The 19,597-nt window shown below is 40.0% G+C and overlaps 1 protein-coding gene across 2 annotated transcripts; it reads left to right on the top strand.

Moving 5' to 3' along the window:
* Window positions 1-4,332: 4,332 nt before the first annotated feature.
* tmem248.L (transmembrane protein 248 L homeolog) lies at window positions 4,333-19,365 on the top strand. Of its 2 annotated transcripts, XM_018244777.2 has the most exons (8): window positions 4,333-4,546; window positions 6,535-6,638; window positions 11,177-11,353; window positions 12,136-12,421; window positions 15,099-15,249; window positions 15,372-15,555; window positions 17,728-17,871; window positions 18,929-19,365. In XM_018244777.2, exons 2-8 carry the CDS (start codon window positions 6,588-6,590, stop codon window positions 18,947-18,949), a joined length of 1,014 nt encoding a protein of 337 aa, XP_018100266.1. In that variant the 5' UTR covers window positions 4,333-4,546; window positions 6,535-6,587; the 3' UTR covers window positions 18,950-19,365.
* Window positions 19,366-19,597: the final 232 nt, after the last annotated feature.

The raw sequence follows: 19,597 nt of genomic DNA, 5'->3' as shown, positions 1-19,597 counted from the left end.
TTTTTTAATTTATAGGGGGTCCCTGGCCACCAATGTTTTTTTGAAAACTTTTATTGGGGTCCCCGGAGCCAATTTTTTTTTTAACTTATAGGGGGGCCCTGATCACCAATGCTTTTTTTTACTTGTATGGGTCTGGGCACCAATGTTTTTTTTAAACTTTTATGTAGGACCCTTGCCGCCATTGTTTTTCTTAATTAACACCAATGGCTTTTTATAACTTGTGTATGGCGGGTTTACCGTTTTTATTGCTGTCTTTGTGGCCTTTTTACTGTAGTGTGTGGTGGGCTGGATCTGGGGTGGGGTTGGCGGGGGGCCCAGAAAATTTTGTTGAACGGGGCCCCGTGATTTCTGATGGTGGCCCTGATGGCCTCACATAACATTTTCAGTACAAAAAAAAGAGAGGGCATGAGCATCTCTTCATTAGAAACAGGGGTGTTTCTTAGGAAGGAGGTGCATGAGGTGGCTCCTGTATTGGCACAGCGCACCTGCATGTGTGCGCCCCTGAGTGTAGGGGGCCCTCCTCAAATGACACAGTATATGTTTTTATATGTTAGGTATTTTAGATATGCTGGCAAAATTGGGAATAAATAATGGCTTTTAATTTATCTAGTTGTTTCTATTTTTCTTTATGGAGAGTTCATTAAATGATAAATTACACCCCTTCTCCTTTATATTGTAAGCTCTTTTGGGCAGAACTTATTGCTATTATACCATCTGGTGCCTCAGGTGGGGCCAGGCTCAAACTGGGCTGGCGGGACACCAGGGGCAAATCCAGGGGCCCTGGCCTTCATGGATCCCACTGACCAAGGTCCCCTCAGCTGCTCGGACCATCCTCTTCATCGATCACAGCTGTAATTAATGGGAAAAGCGGAAAGGCATAGCGTGGGAGGAGGGCCCTTGAGCTTGCATGGAGGGCCCGAAGTCACATCCCCAGGGGCACCAGTCTAACCATGGGTAGGCAGCGCTGCTAAATGTCCAAGGCTCCAAAACAGCATTGGTGAAGGCCAGTACCTACAGAACTCTCCTGCTTTGATGTAGAATAATCCACAAGCCAGACGCTAAGATACCCTTCTATGGAAGACAGAGAGTGCCTGTTCGATTGAATCATTAAGGTTAGTAGTAGAAGGCTTCTTACTCATGGTGATTGTTAATAATTTAACAAGGATGCCATCATTGGGGAGGTATGGGTCCCTTTTGTTTATCGGGAGGGGTAAAACAAGATAGTAAAAGATGCCTCATCCTCCAGGCAATGCCGACTGACCCTGCCTCCTTTCTAAACATTGGAATGGAGTGGGGAAAGTCACAGGAGGCTGGAAATGTTTTGGTGAGTTGTCAAAAAGGTGTGTATAGGAGCCAAACAAACCTCTTTTCTTTTGTTTCTCATACTCGCATCAATAGCAGACCGTAGAGAAGAAAAAAACCAAACATACCCTGCTGATACAGGAACTTTGTCCAGTCGCCATTAAGGAGCCAGGAAAGAATTTTGTGTTGGTGGGTTTTTTTTCACCTTCCTCTAAATCAGCAGAAACAGGAGGTCGCTGTAATTTAGGATCATGCTATGAATTGGCTAATTAAATTTCAGTAATTTGTGTTAATAAAGTGACTGCTACATTTGCCACTTAACAAAACATGTCTGACTCCAGATTTTTTCGTAAATATTCCAATTCATGGTGTATTCTATGATTCTTTTTTCCGCAATATTTTCAAAAATCCAGAAAGAGCTGAAACTCTTTTCAAAGCTCTGCGAATTAAAATAAATGAAGAAATTGGAAAAGGGCTAAGGGAGAGGAGAAGAGAGCTGAGATTGAAGGAGGCTGTGTCAATTCATGGAGGGCTCAGGGACAGTTGCGGAGCACTAAGTGTTGTAAAGGAGAACAAAGGGAGAATGAAGAAGCAGACAAGGATGAAGAAGGGACTGAGAATGGTTTGTGGTGGGTTAAGGGTACTGAGGGCAGATCTTGCTGGGTTATGAGAAGATGTGGCTGGGGCACATCATGGAGGGAGCTGAGGATGATCATGAAGGGCTAATGGAAGATTGAGATGGGTTAAGGGAAGATGGGCTGAGGTCAGATTGTTAAGGATTAAGGGAGAATACAGAAGAAGACTGAGTGCATGTTACCAGGCTCAAATAGAAGCACACTCACTCAAAATGCTTTTATGTAACACAATGGAGAACAGGTAATTATTTGATCTAACATCTCTCTGACAGTCCAGGAATGGACATCTCACAACTTGCAGGTCTGCTTTGTTAGTTGGCAGTATTTTGATGGGTGTATGGGATATACCAGTTTTGGAGGTTGTAACTGCTGAGGGCTAGTGTCTGACTCAGGGCCCCAATGAAATCAGTTGTAATTAGGGCCTCAAACTGCACATCACTGTCACAAAAATGGCTGTCGTGACTAGGGACTATGCCACCTATTTGGTTTTGACCCAAACAGTTCGGGTTTTCTAAGGCCTGTTGGGGTCTCAACTTTCTGTTCGGTTTTCAGCCTTATGATACCCTAACAATAATCGGCCAATATATGAAAACCAATTAAATACCAAGATACTCACCTTGACCCGGCTTAGTTATTATCAAGTGCAGTTAATTTCTTGTTATTACAGAAACAGAAATAAGCAAATCAATCAAAAATAAGAACGTTTTTCTAAATTAACATTGCTGTATTTCAGCTTTCTGGATAACTGATTTCTGTATAACAGGTCCAATACCTGTAGTTAAAGGATTGGTCTTACTCAAATTCAGCTCTTAAAGGCACCAGGAGTAGCTTTTTGCCGTGCCTGGAATCCTATCTGGCACTGCCGCCTGAGGTGAGTTGCTTAACTCTGAAATGCTGGGGAACTTCCACTGTTTGTCATGAAATGCAGGTGCCACAGTGTGTACTGGAACGCTTAAGGCCACAATCAGGGGCGATCCTGGCCCCTCCGCCACCTGAGGCAGCAGCAGCAGCAGTTGTTGCCGCCCCCCCTCTACCTTTTTGCGCCTGGGGGGGTCCACGAGGGTGGCAGAGAGGGCCAGTATGCTAACGCAGAGAGCCTAACTACGCTCTTTGCACTAGAAGAGCCGAATTTCCAGTTTGAAAACCAGAAATTCAGCTCTTAAAGTACTAGGAGCTGCATTTTTGCTGCCCCTGGTAACTAGTGGGGCGCTGCCGCCTGAGGCAACAGCCTCAACTCGCCTCATTGGCGAAGCACCCCTGGCCACAATATGTCATCAAATGGTGGAGGTCACTGTGTCTGTCTTAACACTAGTGCTCTTTGTGCATCTGATGCACCATGTGGGGTTGTCACAAAGTGTGTGTGGCCAAAAAGATCTGCTGCATGCAGCAGACCTTTCCCCTATACCTCTTTATGATTTTCAAATGTTGATAGGTATGTCCCATGGGAGTGGCCCTGGAGGCATGTGGGACTGAAAAAACATCAGTTAAGGCTTAAAAAAACCACCTTTCACAGACATGGGGCTCATTTATAATAGGGATGCACCGAATCCAGGATTCGGTTCAGGATTCAGCCAGGATTTGGCCTTTTTCAGCAGGATTCAGATTCGGCGGAATCCTTCTGCCCGGCCAAACCGAACCCTAATTTGCATCTCCAAATTAGGGGTGGGGAGGGAAATTGAGTGACTTTTTGCCACAAAACAAGGAAGTAAAAAATGTTTTCTCCTTCCCACCCCTAATTTGCATATGTGAAATGGGAGAAATTCACCCATCACTAGTAGAGAGTGATACAATTTGCAACAGGTTTCCATGTTATTATTTATGTTTTTGAGGTATTTAGCTTTTTATTCAGCAGCATTCCTGTTTCAGCAATCTAGTTGCTGGGGTCCAAATGACCCTAGCAACCATGCATTGATTTGAGAGTGGAATATGAATAGGAGAGGCCTGAATAGAAAGACTGGCAATTAAAAGTAGCAAGAACAATACATTTGTAGCCTAACTGAGCATTTGTTTTTATAGATGGGGTCAGTGACCCCCATTTGAGAGACAAATAATTAAAACAAAAAAAAAAACTATAAATAATGAACACCAATTGAAAGTGGCCATTCTGTAAGTAAAGTAGCGCTACTAGTGTTTCTACTTTCTCCTGCCTGTTAAACATGGCTGAGAAAGATCTGAATAGTCTCAAGAAGGGCTCGTCACTTCTGCCTGATCCCGAAATATAATTCCAACTGTGCTCTGTAATTTGGAACGCGGCGCGGAATGGAATGGTAACAGCGATTCACATGACCCGGCTGCGCTGAAGCTGTAACGAAAGGAAGGAACCCAGCAATCATGTGTTAATAAAGTTACATTGTATGAGGGCGGGGCCTACACTGTGACAGGTCAGCGGTAACCTCCGGAAACACTAGAGAGGAAGTACAGGGAAAGGGGGAGCGGAGTGGTGCGCAGTTCCTTGTGCTGTCATACACACACCCACACACACACCCACACACATACATTCACACATAGCAGCCATGCTCCGCTCCTGGAGCCCGATATTATCACTCACATACACCGTCTGAGAGAATGAGTCCGGGAGCAAGTCGGCACCAGTAAAGGCCTGTGTACAGGTATGTCAGCAAGAAGCAAGCGCTTGTAGTGACTGCTTGTGGGCAGTGAGGTGCTTGTAGTGACAGTGAGGTGCTTGTAGTGACTGCTTGTGGGTAGTGAGCTGCTTGTAGTGACAGTGAGGCCAGTGAGGTGCTTGTAGTTACTGCTTGTGGGCAATGAGGTGCTTGTAGTGACAGTGAGGCCAGTGAGGTGCTTGTAATCACTGCTTGTGGGCAATGAGGTGCTTGCAGTTACAGTGAGGTGTTTGTAGTGACTGCTTGTGGACAATGAGTTGTTTGTAGTGACTGCTTGGGGGTAGTGAGGTGCATGTAGTGACTGCTTGTGGGCAGTGAGGTGCATGTAGTCACTGCTTGTGGGCAGTGAGGTGCATGTAGTCACTGCTTGTGGGCAGCGAGGTGCTTATAGCGACAGAGTGTGGGCAGTGAGGTGCTTAGCTCTGCCAGGTGAGACAGGTGTTGGTCTGTATCTGCTTGATTTGTACTGAGACAGCTTTAGATTAGAGCAGGAAGGGCAGCCCTTCAGCAGCACAACTAGAGGGGGGCGGGCCCTGGCGCGGGACGTGCAGCCGGGCCCCGCCCCGCCCCCCTCCATACACCCGGAAACGGCCGCAAATACAGCCGCATTTGCCTAAACACAGTGGTGTGCGAGCTGCCGGGGGGCCCTGAGGGGGAGCGGGCCCTGGCCCAATCGCACCCCCTGCTCCCCCGGTAGTTACGCCACTGCAGCTCTTTAATATCAGCAGAAAACTGCACCAACCCGGGGTTATACCAGTGAGCACCACGGATCGATCTTCAGGCTTCCTCTTTCTTCATGCAGCTGCGCATGTGCAGTAGAGCGAAAAGCTGAACTTTAACTAAAAAGTCGTCTATTTCGTTCTACTGCGCATGCGCTTGGCCTGGGAAATTCAAAGAAAGAAGAAGCCGGTAGATGATCTCTCCATGGTGCTCACTGGTATAACTCCAGGTTGGTGCAGTTTTGTGCTGATAGGAGCACCGGCTCGGGGTTTCAGGTAAAGTCAATACAATCACTTGGGGGTGCCTAACATTTGGCACCCCCAAGTGCAAGATGACTTTCCTTCTCCTTTAAGGCATGCCATTATTTTGGTGAATGCACCATCTGAGATGTTATTATATGGACCCCTTATATATTTAAAATGTGATCGTTTTAAATCCCATGGGTAAAATCTTACATTTATAATAACTGAATTTCACGCTAGTTTGAGAAAATCCCCATATCCTGGATATATTCATTTGTTTATCCCTTTCTATGGGTTTGGTAGCCACTTTCCAGCAATCATGACGCTTAATTACAAAAAAGGTTAAACTATCTGCCTTATGAATGTGAGAAGGACGTGGAGCAAACATGCCTCTTTTGTTTGGCAAGGCTTTAATTGTAGGTGGTGGTATGCTGATAGTTTCACTTTACGCAGTTACTCAAGTTACATTCTGTAAATGATTTAATGACCAGGACAAGCTCCCGGACATAATATAGTCTGAGAAATTGTACTTCCTCTTTTATGCTGCCACATACTATTTACATCTTTTATTGCTAGCCATATCCTCTTTAGTGGTTTCTCTTGTGAAAATTTAAAAAAGCAACTGAAGGCACAAGAATATGTATTTGGTTAATTTCAAAGATGGAGCATGCCCAGCACTGGACCTGGTTGGGGGTCTCAGTCTGGGGCTTTTTGGCAATCTTCCTCCATAGAGATAATATCTTTTTGTAGTGTGCTTGGAGCTCCGTGAACATTTACTATTTAACCTCCTCAAGGACCTAGTACCAGGAGGTCACAGACAGAAGTTCAACATTTTTAAAGAAAAAAAACTGCCTAAAACCATTTAGATGTGCATAACCAACTTAACCAGCATTATACCTATTTTGTCTCTGGCTTTCCTTTCTTTACAACTCCCATACAAACCCAAATCTATTAATTTTATCAATGATGACTTTTTTTTTTTTCCCCTTTCTTGTCAATTTTATACCATAGTTTCCAAGAGACACAGGGTCCTCACCTAAGTGGACTAAAGTGATTTCATCTCAATGACTTTATTTACATGGTCATTGTGTTTAAAGGGGTGGTTCACCTTTAAGGTAACTTTTATTATGTTATAGAACGGCCAATTCTTAGCAACTTTTCAAATGGTTTTCATTATTTATTTTTTTATAGTTTTATAGTTATTTGCCTTTTTGCAGCTTTCAAATAGACATCGCTGACTCCCTTCTAAAAAAACAAATGCTATGTAAGGCTACAAATGTATTGTTATTGTTACTTTTTACTACTGATCCTTCTATTCAGGCCTCTCCTATTCATATTCCAGTCTCTTATTCAAATCACTGCATGGTTGCTAGGGTAATTTGGACCCTAGTTACCAGATTGGTTAAGATGCAAATTGAAGAGCTGCTGAATAAAAAGCTAAATAACTCAAAAACATTCAATAATAAAAAATGAAAACATATTGCAAATTGCCTCAGAATACCACTCTCTACATCATACTAAGGGGCAGATTTATCAAAGGTTGAGGTGAATTTTCAAATGGAAAATATTCGATTTTCGAGCTATTTTTTGTATACTTTGACTAGGGAATAGTCCAAATTCGATTCGAATTTGAAAAAAATTTGAATATCGAAATTTATTATATACTCTTTTAAAATTCAACTTCGACCATTCGCCATCTAAAACTTGTTCAGCCTATGAAGGACCTCCTAGACCTAGAACCTATTTGGAGTCAATTGGTGGAAAAAAAAAATCGAAGTTTTTCTTTGGGAAAAACGTTGAATCGAATGCAATATTACTTTGATTTGTACGATTCGAATTTGGCCGAATACGGAACGATTCAATCGAAAACTAACCTATTCGACCAAAAAAAACCAAAAACGGACTTAACTTTGGTTGGTCTTTTTGAATTAGAATTTAGAAGTTTTTTCAATTCGAAATTCGACCCTTGATAAATATGCCCCTAAAAGTTATCTCAAAGTTGAACAACCCTTTTAAAGGGGTAGCTCACCTTTAAATTTATACTGGGGTGTAGACTGTAATGTTCTGGGACAATTTACCCTAGCAACCAGGCAGTGGTTTGATTAAAAGAATGGAATAGGAAAGGGGATGATAAGTAATTAAGTGTAACCACAATCAGTGACCCCATTTGAAAGCTGGAAAAAGGCCGGAGAGCATGGCAAATAATTTGAGAAATAAAATAATCTATTGAAGACCAACTGAGAAGCTGCTGAAACTAGAACATCCAATAATTTGCTAAAAGCACAATGAAACTTGTGATTCATGGGGGGGGGGAGCAATATGTAAGGCACAGCCAGTGAATCCAATTCTTTTTTACCCTTGGCTGGGTCTCTTTTTGCAGCACCATACTGCTATTTTAATTACTTTTTTTGGCATCCTTAGTACTGACTGGCATGCATATTCCGTAGAGAAAATCTGGAAATTTAATCTGCATGTGCCCAAATCTATGCCTGAATATGCCTGGACCAGTGCATTTTTTCTACTGAAATGGGGCCCCAGTCCGGGAAAAAACGTCATTGGCTGGGCAGCTATCATTTTGTCACCCCACATTGAATTAGCCTTTCCTCGTCCTTACACTTAAAGGTAAACTACCACTTTCAGCACCCTGAAATGGTCAGGCTGGCTATTCACACATAGATCTGCTCATTTTGCAAGCTGTGCAGAGATGTGAGAAAAGGACAGGATCTGTCTTGCTCACCCAAATGAATTTTTAACAAACCTGTCCAATAAATGATTAAACACCTACCAACTTTTGTCTGTGTCCTATAATTTGGCCCCCATGCATACTTTTTGAGGAGCTTTGCTGACACACTTTCCTTGTTTCACTTGCTGCCACAGGGACGACGGATTTAGAATGTAAATCTGTGGAATGTAGTTTGTCCTGAATCTAGATGTATTTTGGCTGTGGGAATAAAGTATACTTGCTGCAGGAAATTTTTGCTGCTGATAACTATTATCATTATGGGATGTGGCTAGTGAACACTGTCATCAATGGGAGGTAGCAGAGAACACATTTGGGTGCCTTTATTCCAGCTCATAAAGCTTACAGGGGTTGTCCATATTAGTATAAATGGCCAATTCTTTTCAATTGGACCTCATTATTTTTTTTTATATAGTTTTTGAATTCTCTGCCTTCTTCTTCTGACTCTTTTCAGCTTTTAAATGGGGGTCACTGACCCCATCTTAAAACAAATGTTCTGTAAGGCTACAAATGTATTGTTGTTACTTTTTATTTTTCATCTTTCTAGTCAGACCCTCTCCTATTCATATTCCAGTTTCTTATTCAAATCAATGCATGGTTGCTAGGGTAATTTGGCCCCAGCAACCAGATTGCTGAAATTGCAATCTGGCAAGCTACTGAATAAAAAAAAAGCTAAAAAAACCTGAAAATAATTAAAAAAAATGAAAACCAATTGCAAATTGTCTCAGAAAATCACTCTCTACGTCAACGCAAAGGTTACCAACCCCTTTAAAGTATGCATTTGGTTGCGTTTCAATTTGCTTGCTAATTATTTCAAGCAGTAGTTAATAGTTCAAGAGGTCTTAATCAACTTGTCAGTGTGGTGCCTGTACTCATCTAATACAGGGGTCCCCAACCTTTTTTGGTCTGGGGACCGGTGTAGATGCAAAATCTTTTGCAAGGGGGAGGGGTCGGAATCCAATTCTGGTCGCCATTCATTTTAATGAAAGGGGTTATTCACCTCTGAGATAACTTTTAGTATGATGTGATATTCTGAGACAGTGCAATTGGTTTTCATTTTTTATTATTTGTGGTTTTTGAGTCATTTAGCTTTTTGTTCAGCAGCTCTCCGGTTTGCAATTTCAGCAATCTGGTTGCTACGGCCCAAATTGAATAAGAGAATAAATATGATAAAAGACAAATTATATCCGACATTAAACATCAGAACAAAAAGGGATGTAAATGAGTGGCTGTATCTTTAAAAGTAGAATTTTGAAATGAAAAGATGTACTTGACATCATGTGTGATTTAGTTCCATTTGTGTAAACCTGTTCCAGTATAATGCTTCTTAAAGTGTAGCAAGGCACCCTCCCTCTATGCCAGTGTTCCCCAACCAGTAGCTCGTGAGCAACATGTTGCTCCCCAACCCCTTGGATGTTGCTCCCAGTGGCCTCAAAGCAGGTGATTATTTTTGAATTCCGGGCTTGGAGGCAAGTTTTAGTTGCATAAAAACCAGGTGTACTGCCAAACAGAGGCTTCTGTAGGTTGCCAGTCCACATAGGGGCTACCAATAGTCAATCACAACCCTTATATGGCACCACCTAGGAACATTTTTCATGCTTGTGTTGCTCCCCAACTCTTTTTACATCTGAATGTTGCTCACGGGTGAAAAAAGGTTGGGGACCCCTGCTCTATGCCATATGCCCAGTAACTCATTTATCTGTCTTGTGCTTCAGCACACATTGGTCAAATCTAAACAAAATGAACTTTTCTTGGCTGAACAATGTGTGCTTTTATTAAGCAGCATTCACAGATCTAATCTGCACGTGACATAATTAAGCCACTGAAACATAAAAATATTAATAGTAGCATATAAAGACAAAGACTGTACACTTAAACGGGTGGTTCACATTTAAGTTAACTTTTAGTATGTTATAGAATGGTTAATTCTAAGCAACTTCTCAGTTGGTCTTCATTATTTTATTTTTTTTATAGTTTTTAAATTAATTGACTCCTAACTCTTTCCAGTTTTCAAATTGGGGTCATTAACCCCATATAAAAACAAATGCTGTGTAAAGCTGCAAATATATTGTCATTGCTACTTTCTATTACCCATCTTTTTATTCAAACCCTCTCCTATTCATATTCCAGTCTCTTATTCAAGTGTGGTTGCTAGGGTAATTTGGACCCTATCTACCAGATTGCTGAAACTGAAACCTGGAGAGCTGCTGAATAAAAAGCTAAATAACTCTAAAAACACAAATAATAAAATATGAAAACCAATTGCAAAGTATCTCAGAATATCACTCTGTAAGCCCACAGGAGGCTCTTTTTGGCAGTACCCCCTGAAATTTTTTTAAATTGGAGTTCTACTGTATTATAATGTAGGATTCAAAACTTGGCATGAAAATTAGGTTTTTACCGCTACATTAGTCACTGTATTATGGACTGTGCCTTTTAAAGCGGTAGTTAACCATTAAGTTAACTTTTAGTATGTTATAGAATAGCCAATTCAAAGCAAGTTTTCAACTGGTCTTCATTATTTTTTTCCATAGTTTTTTTAATTATTTGCCTTCTTCTCTTTTAAAAAGGATGGTGGGATCACTGACCCCTTCTAAAAACAAATGCTCTGTAAGGCTACAAATGTATTATTATTTTATTACTCTTCTTTCTGTTCAGGTCCTCTCGTATTCAAATTCTAGTCTCTTATTCAAATCAAAGCATACTTGCTACAGTAACTTGAACCCTAGCAACAACATTACCAAGCATTGCAAACTGGAGAACTGCTGAATAAAAACTGCAAATAATTACAAACTGCAAATAATAAAAAAAAATTAAAACCATTTGCAAATTGTCTCAGAATATCATCTACATCATACTAAAAGTTAACTCAAAGGTGAACAACCCTGTTCAGATGTGGCATTTTCTTTGCAGGGTATTGAGACCAAAATGATTCTGACCTTACATCCCCTGGAGAACCTGAAGTCCTACATCAACAGCCGGCCACCTCTGGTGATTTTTATGGTCAGTGTAAGTGGAATGGCCATAGCCTTCCTAACACTTGGTTATTTCTTCAAAATGAAAGAGATCAAGTCACCGGAAATGACTGAGGTATGTTATGGCCTGAAATCTAGAACATTTATAGATGGTTTGCTAAACTGATAGATTGTTGCTGATAGATTAGCCACATTAGTGCAAGCTATACGATTAGGATAGCAGCTGCCATATTAGCTTGGTGTGACATCACTTCCTACCTCAGTCTCTTCTCTGCTCATTAATAGCTTTGGGCTCAGATTACAGCAGGGAGAGAGGAGCACACTGAGCATGCTCAAGCCCTAGCCCTGGAAGTTTATGTAGAAAAACAGGAAATCTGATACAGAAGTCCATGTATACACAATAGAAAGAAATAAATGTGGTGTTTCTTTTGACAGAGGACTCAGAGCAGCATAACTTTGAGGGTTTACTGATGTATTTATATAGACCTTTCTGATAAAGCTTACTTTATTTTAGCCTTTGCTTCTTCTTTAAAGCATTTGACTGGCAAAACTGAAACTAGTGTAGCATGCAACACCCGCCTCCACTCCCAGGTGAAGGCCCCTGCGTTCCGCTCTGGAACGCACGGTGCATTAGTAAAGATGGCTGCCTCGGCCCCTCAAGTGACTTCTTCGATTTGACCAAGGTCTGGGAACTTATGTGAAGGCAAGCAACTAAATTTGCCCAGGAGCAGTAGTTTAAATTCACAGATGCAGCAAGGAAAATGTAAATAATTCAGAAAGTACAAAAAAAATAAATACTTATTGCAATCTAATTATAGAACACTGCTATCAAAGCCATATTCATTTTATAATTTCAAATTGTTTTACCTCTTTAAGCATGTTTTACTTCATCTTTAGGACTGGAACACCTTCCTCCTGAGGTTTAACAATCTGGACTTGTGTGTATCTGACAATGAAACCTTAAAGCATTTTTTGAATGAAACCACCCCTCCTGAGAGCACAGTAACTTCCGGTCAAGCAAGGTCATCCACACAAACACCTCAAGCTCTAGAGGACTCTGGACCCATAAATATTTCTGTGGCAATTACCTTGACTTTAGATCCACTTAAACCCTTTGGTGGATATTCCCGTAACATCACACACCTGAGCTCAACCATTTTTGGTCATCAGATTGGTCTTTCAGGTATCCAATCAAGTATTTCATTGTATTGTATTATTCTGTGTACTCTTCTTTTTCCACTAGGAGAACTTTGTTAGTATTATGTTTGTTGCTCTCTTATATAGATTTTTTTTTTTTTTTTTTTTTTGAAAGATTGTTTTTGCTAGTTTTGGTATACAAAAAAAGAACTAAGAAAGAGATTGAGAAGAAGAAATGGCAGAAGCAGGGGGGGGAAGAAAGGTAAAAATGAGAAGAAATGTAGGTATGGGCAATCCCGTTTATTTGTGCAGCAAATTATAAAAACAACATCCTAGGCAATAAAGTGGTCTCTATGTGAGAAACCTATGTCCGTTTAAAGGAGAGGTAAACCTTAATAAGGGAATGTAAAATTAATGAGGGTGCTATTCTAATTAGGGATGCACCAAATCCACTATTTTGGATTAGGCCGAATCCTAATTTGCATATACAAATTAGAGTTGGGAAGGGGAAAAATTTTACTTCATTCTTTTGCAAAAAGTCACGCGGTTTCCCTTCCCGCCCCAAATTTGCATATGCAAATTCAGATTCGGTTCAGCCGGGCAGAAGGATAAAATGTGCATCACTAATTCTAAGCACTTTTGTAATGTACATTCATTATTTTATTATTTTTTTTAAATTCAAAGATATTGAAGGATACATGTACTGTTAACATAAATTAATTTTGTTACAACACCTGCTGATCATATCCTGACAAGTCTGACCACCAAGTAGTCAAAGAAGTCGTCAGGAGAAAGAGGGCTACTCTGATGTTCTTCTGCTTAGCAAATATTTGAGAAAGGTTTCTTATCCGTATATGGGGCTTATCCTTTAAGGGGACTAAACTTCCTGTTTGTTGGTCAATCAGCCATCTGTCCCATATTTTTCCAAACTTAGCTGAGCAACCTTGTGCCTAGTAGGCTAACTCAGATTGATCCAGAAGCCTAGCATAGAAGGCTCTGTAACTTTCCTGGTAATCAGTATTGCTTTTTGGCATTGTGTAAGTTGTTGATGGCATCGTCTGTTACTGTGAGGTAAGGTCTTCAATTCTTGCAGTCCCAAATTGTTGGATCTTAGAGCATTCCCAGAATATATGGAAATTATTATTTTGATTTATATTTAGTAGTTTCAATAGTATGTGGTGTTCCCTTGTGCAATTGGTAATGGAAAGCATGCCTTGATAGAATAAATTAGATTTCATATTTAATATTAACTGCACTTGTGTCTGGGTTAGAATTTTTCCATAGCGTTCTTCAGTTGTGTAACTAGAAGTCATTTATTTAATTGAATAATGCCTTGTTCCTGGATGAAGCCATTTTTACTCTTTCAGACTTTTCTATATAAATCTGGGCACTGATTTGTCTTCTTTCTTTCCATACTTTAACGCCAGCTGTGATTTTTGCTTATAAATGCTGCAGACAACTCAAAGGCTGATATGTTGATTTCTGTTATTATTTTCTATTAGTATTAACACTTACTGTATTTATAAAGTGCCAACATATTCCACAGTGCTATGCTATGCTTATCTGCCACAGGCCATCTCTGGACAACCGTTCATAAATTGCACTACAAAAGTTCTCTTTGCAGCCTATCAAAAAAAGCCTTGCGGACTCTTGCTTCAACCCAACTGCTCTTTCATACCTAGGCAAAACTATAGTATAACTCTTCCCCACTTTTACAAGCTACATCAGATCCTACTGAGCCTAAAAGTGTTAAAGGAGAATGAAAGCTCCAAGACAGTTTATTGTCAACAGATTAGCCACAATAGTGCAAGCTAGAACATTATATTTATTCTGCAGAATGCTTTACCTGAGTAAACAGCTCTAGACACTGTTTAGGATAGAAGCTGCCATATAAGCTTGGTGTGACATCACTTCCTGCCTGAGTCTCTCCCTGCTCACTTACAGCTCTGAGCTCAGTTTACAGCTGGGATGGGAGGAGGGAAGGGGAGACGAACAAACTGAACATGCTCAAGCCCTGCCCTGGAGGTTTATGCTGAAAACAGGAAGTCTGATACAGAAGCCCATGTGTACACAATAAAAGGAAAGAAATGCTGTGTTTCTTTTGACAGAGGACTAAGAGCAGCATTACTTTGAGGGTTTACTGGTGTATTTATATAGACCTTTCTGATAAAGCTTACTTAATTTAAGCCTTTCCTTCTCTTTTAAAGGGGTAATTCACCTCCAGACACTTTGCTGGTTTCAGATAGTTCACCAGAAGTAGACTTTTTCCAATTACTTTGTATTATCTATTTGTGAACGTTTTTCTAATATTAAAGTCTAAATTTTAATTTTTCACCTTCTTATGTCTCTCTAAAGCAGCCGGGGTGGATGGGGGGTGCTGACTCTTTAACTGTTCTAAATTGATACATTTAGTTGACAACATCTATTTCTCTGCTGAGCTGAATCCTTGAGTTTCATTAAGCTTCTATTGCATCTGTTAGAATTGATACAATAGAAGCTTCTAAATCCAGTTATTCTTATGGACGATGTGTATTTACAATCTATTTTCTCTTTACATCTGCTCTCTTATGTGCTCTTCTGTATTCCCACCAGCAGCTTCCCATGGCGTTCTATTGTGCAACTGATGGGAGCAAGGTGATCTCCTGTTATAAAAATCAGCTGCAACCATGGGTAAGGAAGTAGTATTTAAGCAAAATCTGAAAATATTTTATTTTCCTTATAAGGCAGAGATTCCCACGAGGAGATGAATATTACGTTCACTTTGCCTGCTGCGTGGAACTCTGATGAGTGTATTGTCCATGGGCACTGTGAGCAGGTGGTATTTACTACATGTATGACCGTCACTGCAGTGGCCAGTGTGTTTCCAGTCACAGTGTAAGCATCTCTTTACCACATGATTTTGTAGCAGATGAATAATGTGATCAAGGCCACAGCCTAAATTCATAAAAGGCTTGCAAACCTTGTTTAATTTTTGTTTTCATCTTTCTTTATTGTAGTCAGCCTCCTCACTGTATTCCTGAGACATACAGCAACGCTTCTTTGTGGTACAAGATGTTCACCACTGCTCGTGACTCAGGGACAAAGAACGCACACGACTATAATCCTTTCTGGTGTTACAAGGGAGCAATAGGCAAGGTGTACCATGCTTTAAATCCCAAACTCACAGTTATTGTGTCAGAGGTGAGTGCTAGTGATGTGCGTTTCAGGATTTTCCTTTTATAGACCCGCGCTGACACACCCCACCGATAACACCACAAAAGGGGCAGGGCGCACAGGTGCGCGTGTATAAAAGTTCAACTCGGAAGCCAGCATTGTTAAGGTCACGAGCGGGGAGAGCAGTCAGAAGAGCTCAATCCGCCCGCGACCTGGAAAGGGTGGTGCGTGGTCGACCCGAACCTGCCCAACCCACGGTGAGTGCACATACTGAGCCTTTGCATGGCAATCACTTGGTGAATGTCCCTGAATGCACAGCATACATTGTGGCAATTAAAAAAAAGAAAAAGAGATGAATGATAAATTTCATCTTATGCTGCTTCATATAATACCTCTCACATAAATCTTTCTTCTTTCTGTCTTCTGTATTAGTAACTGATTCAAACTGGAGTAGAGGGCAGATGATTATTTACAGCATACAAAAAGACATCAGCAAACATTTACGGTATCTTTGAAAAAGATGATATCCCACCTATACGTCCCACATATGGCCCAAAATCCTCTGCACCTTATTTCTTTTATAAGGTGTATTCATGTAGGTCATGCAAATTTTCCTCAAAGCAATAAGTCCAAATACAAAACCAGATCCTCATTTTCTTAAAATTAATTACAGCTGTACTTAATGATCAACATTAGTCTTGGAGAAAAAACTGCTATAATATACTGTTAGCATGCACTGGTTAAAGCTGTGTGTTTGCTTTAGAAACACTACTATAATAATTATATAAATAGGCTGCTTTGTAGCCATGGGGGCAGTTTTCCCAGTGCAGAGCAACAGTACATACTATTTTAATTACTTTGATACCCGTTAAGTTTTTGGTGTTACTGTTCCTTTAAAAACAGAAGAGTCGGAGGTACCATAAACTGAGGCATCAGAGTCAGAGGATTTACTGTATGTACTGACTCCACAGCCTTGTGTACATCTTTAGTAAAAAGGAGAAAATGCAATACATTCATTATTGAACACCTGTTTACTTCAGAAACTTTCAGTGTCTCTACTCCATTTTCCTCAGTTACTGTACTAAGCAGAAAGCAATCTGTACTGTGACTGAAAAAAGGCCTGTTTTTGCTCTTTTCTTAGCACCTTAAATGTTAAACAGAATCCTTTTTGTGTAGCACTGCTACTCAGAGTGACTGTGGAGTGTGAGATTGTGTGGATTTATTTTACTGCAAAGCTTCTATGCACTGCCCATTCCTGATGCTGCCATGTACAAGAGCACACTATACACCTCTGCATGTTTGGGACATGAAATCAGCCATGTTAAATTTAGAGGGAGCAAATAATTTTGCTTGCAAAGACTAGCTGTCCCTGGCCAACTGACCAAAGATTTGCAATAATTTTAATCCAAACAGGATTCAATCAAAAACAAATTGGACAGATATCCTTTGAAGCGTTTCCCTTTATTCAGCTAATCCAGGAAAATAGGAGGGGAGTAGTTGAAGCATCTTTAAATTTCATGGGGGGAATTCACAAAAGTTGAGGAAGCATTTTTTGGAGTAATGGTGCTGTTAAAACTGGTGTAAATACAATCTGGGTATTTAAAAACAGAAATCCGCCAAAATACTGACTCAACCGATACTTTTAATTTTTTGGTGAAAGAAAGACTTGATGGCTATAACTGGTGGTGCTGCATTCATTTACTGAGGGATTAGAAATTCACTCAAGTTTATATAATTCATGTGTTCTGCTATATTAATCTTTAAAAGTGGCAGGAAATCTCTTGTCTGAAAGACTTAAACATTATCACAAGACACAGATACAGCTGAGAGTCAACTAATGGCATGGTGCATATACTTATTAAGTGGAGGCAAGACAACTTGCTCATCTTCAGGTCAGGTCTCTTCTTAATAAATATAGGTTATTTACTTGACCCCTCCTATAAGTGTAATGTTGCCCTGTTGTTTATCTAATTATATAGATAAATATGTATAATTTAAAATGTACATATTCATCATTTTACCTAATATTCTTGCAAAGGTTGCAAACCAGAATTATATCTCTGGAAAAATGATTAAATGTGGTAGCCCTCAGCTATTCAGCTAAAACCTTTGCTGTAAAAGAAAAAAAAAATCCACTGAAAATAAAGCAACAGAATTATGTGAGCCTTATTTGTTCATGTCATTGTTTTGCGACTACAGGATGACCGTTCACTCATAAACCTGCATTTGATGGACACAAGTTACTTCCTCTTCGTGATGGTCATCACCATGTTCTGTTATGCAGCGATCCGAGGTAGACCAAGTAAACTAAGACAAAGCAACTCTGAGTTCCGCCCCGAAAAGGTATCTATAATTATACCAACAGAGTGTAGTATTGTCAGAGTTCTCCATTTTACTGTTCCACAAACTTTTTATTTTTTCATACGAAGTCAGAACCTTAAGTAATGGCATCTCCAAAGTTTTCCTTGTTGTTTCAAAAGGAAGTTTATGAATTGCAGTCCTAGTAACTTTTTCCCCCTTAATTTCATGATTGGGCTTCATGTTAATTCAAATTGCTTAGCCTATACAGGATTGAAAGATAACAATGAATAACTTTCCCTGGCATAGACTCACAGTAGTTTCATGCAGATAACAGGGCCATATCTCTGACTGACCCTAACTTTACTGAGCTATGCTCAGAAGTTTATCAGGAAAACAGATTGAATCAAGCAGCTCCAGGCAGTATTTTTAAACTGCAATGTGTTACATTGCAGTTTAAAAATACTGCCTGGAGCTGCTTGATTCAATCTGTTTTCCTGATATTTTATCCTAAGGTGTGACACAGACACCTGAATCTGCAGCCGTAAGGAATTGAACACTGGGGTCTGAATCAGAAAAACTTCTTTATTATATGCTCAGAAGTTTCATGTGATGTGAAACATGCAAGGGGCTTTGTGTAGGAATAATATATATATATCCTCTGTCATCCATAACCATCAGCATTTTATTGGCTGACTTTAAGACCCACTATTTTACACGTGTGAGCTATTACTCCAAGTATCAAATCGGTTACAGACCGGTGTGAGTAAAAGAATGAAATAGCTGTTAAGCGTTTACACCCATGTTGTAGTTCTTAGGTCTACAAAGCTGATCTTGTAATTCTGGCAGATCCACATTTGTGTGTGGGACAAACTTGCATTGTTGGGTGTTTTTTTCCATGATTCCCCTCTCTTCTGTTGGTTCGTCCTTGTGTAAATTTAACACAAAACTGATTTTCTTTATTTCATAGCTCAATGTATTATCACTATTATGATTGAAATAGTTGGTAATACTCTTATGACAAAGACTACTTTGCTAGTTTTTGTAGATCCATTTTATTTTTGTCGTTTTAATACTTAGGACTTCTCTCTTCTGTTCACAGGTTGCCCTGTCTGATGCATAACCTTCCCATTTTGTACTGTGAGCAGATAAATGTGGAGTCATTTGCTTGTTGACCCCACGGGAAGAATCTGGCCTCCTATGGGGAAGGAGAATCATCTTTCAATGTTGGTTTGTTCCAACCAAAGACATTTCAAGTGCCTGTAATTGATTTGTAAATATTTATAAATAGGTACATGTAAAGAGGCTTGATGCACATACCCTGCATTGCAGGAATTTGTATGTTACACCTTGTACCTGTGGACTAGCTGTCTTTTTCTCGTGTAGATATGTGTAGTGGCCATGTAGTATGGACGGTGAAAATCATCTCCACAGTGGCAATGAAAGAGGGCACAGACCGGGATTTTCTCAGTGTCTTGAGCAAAACTACAGTTTTCTGTTTCTGTAGCAGGTACAAATAAATCGCTACCAAAAGGTAAACCGTTCATTGTTTATTTAAAGGTGTTGTCTGTTCTTCAACTGAAGTATCAAAAGCATCCGTTCCACAGTATGTTATAGGAATCCATCTATTTGAAAGACATCTTGTTGCATTGCCTATTTATTTAATATAAAATAACATTCCGAATGTTTTCATTATTCCTGCTCTGAAACCTGGTGAAAATATGAATCGTTTGGAGGCTGAACCCTAGTTTCCACTGGGATTCAGGAATGT

This window comes from Xenopus laevis, chromosome 2L (assembly GCF_017654675.1).
Source record: "Xenopus laevis strain J_2021 chromosome 2L, Xenopus_laevis_v10.1, whole genome shotgun sequence".
In the NCBI taxonomy this organism is placed as follows: Eukaryota; Metazoa; Chordata; class Amphibia; order Anura; family Pipidae; genus Xenopus; species Xenopus laevis.
Note: the sequence above shows the minus strand (reverse complement) of the source record. Positions and strands in the feature narration are given on the sequence as shown.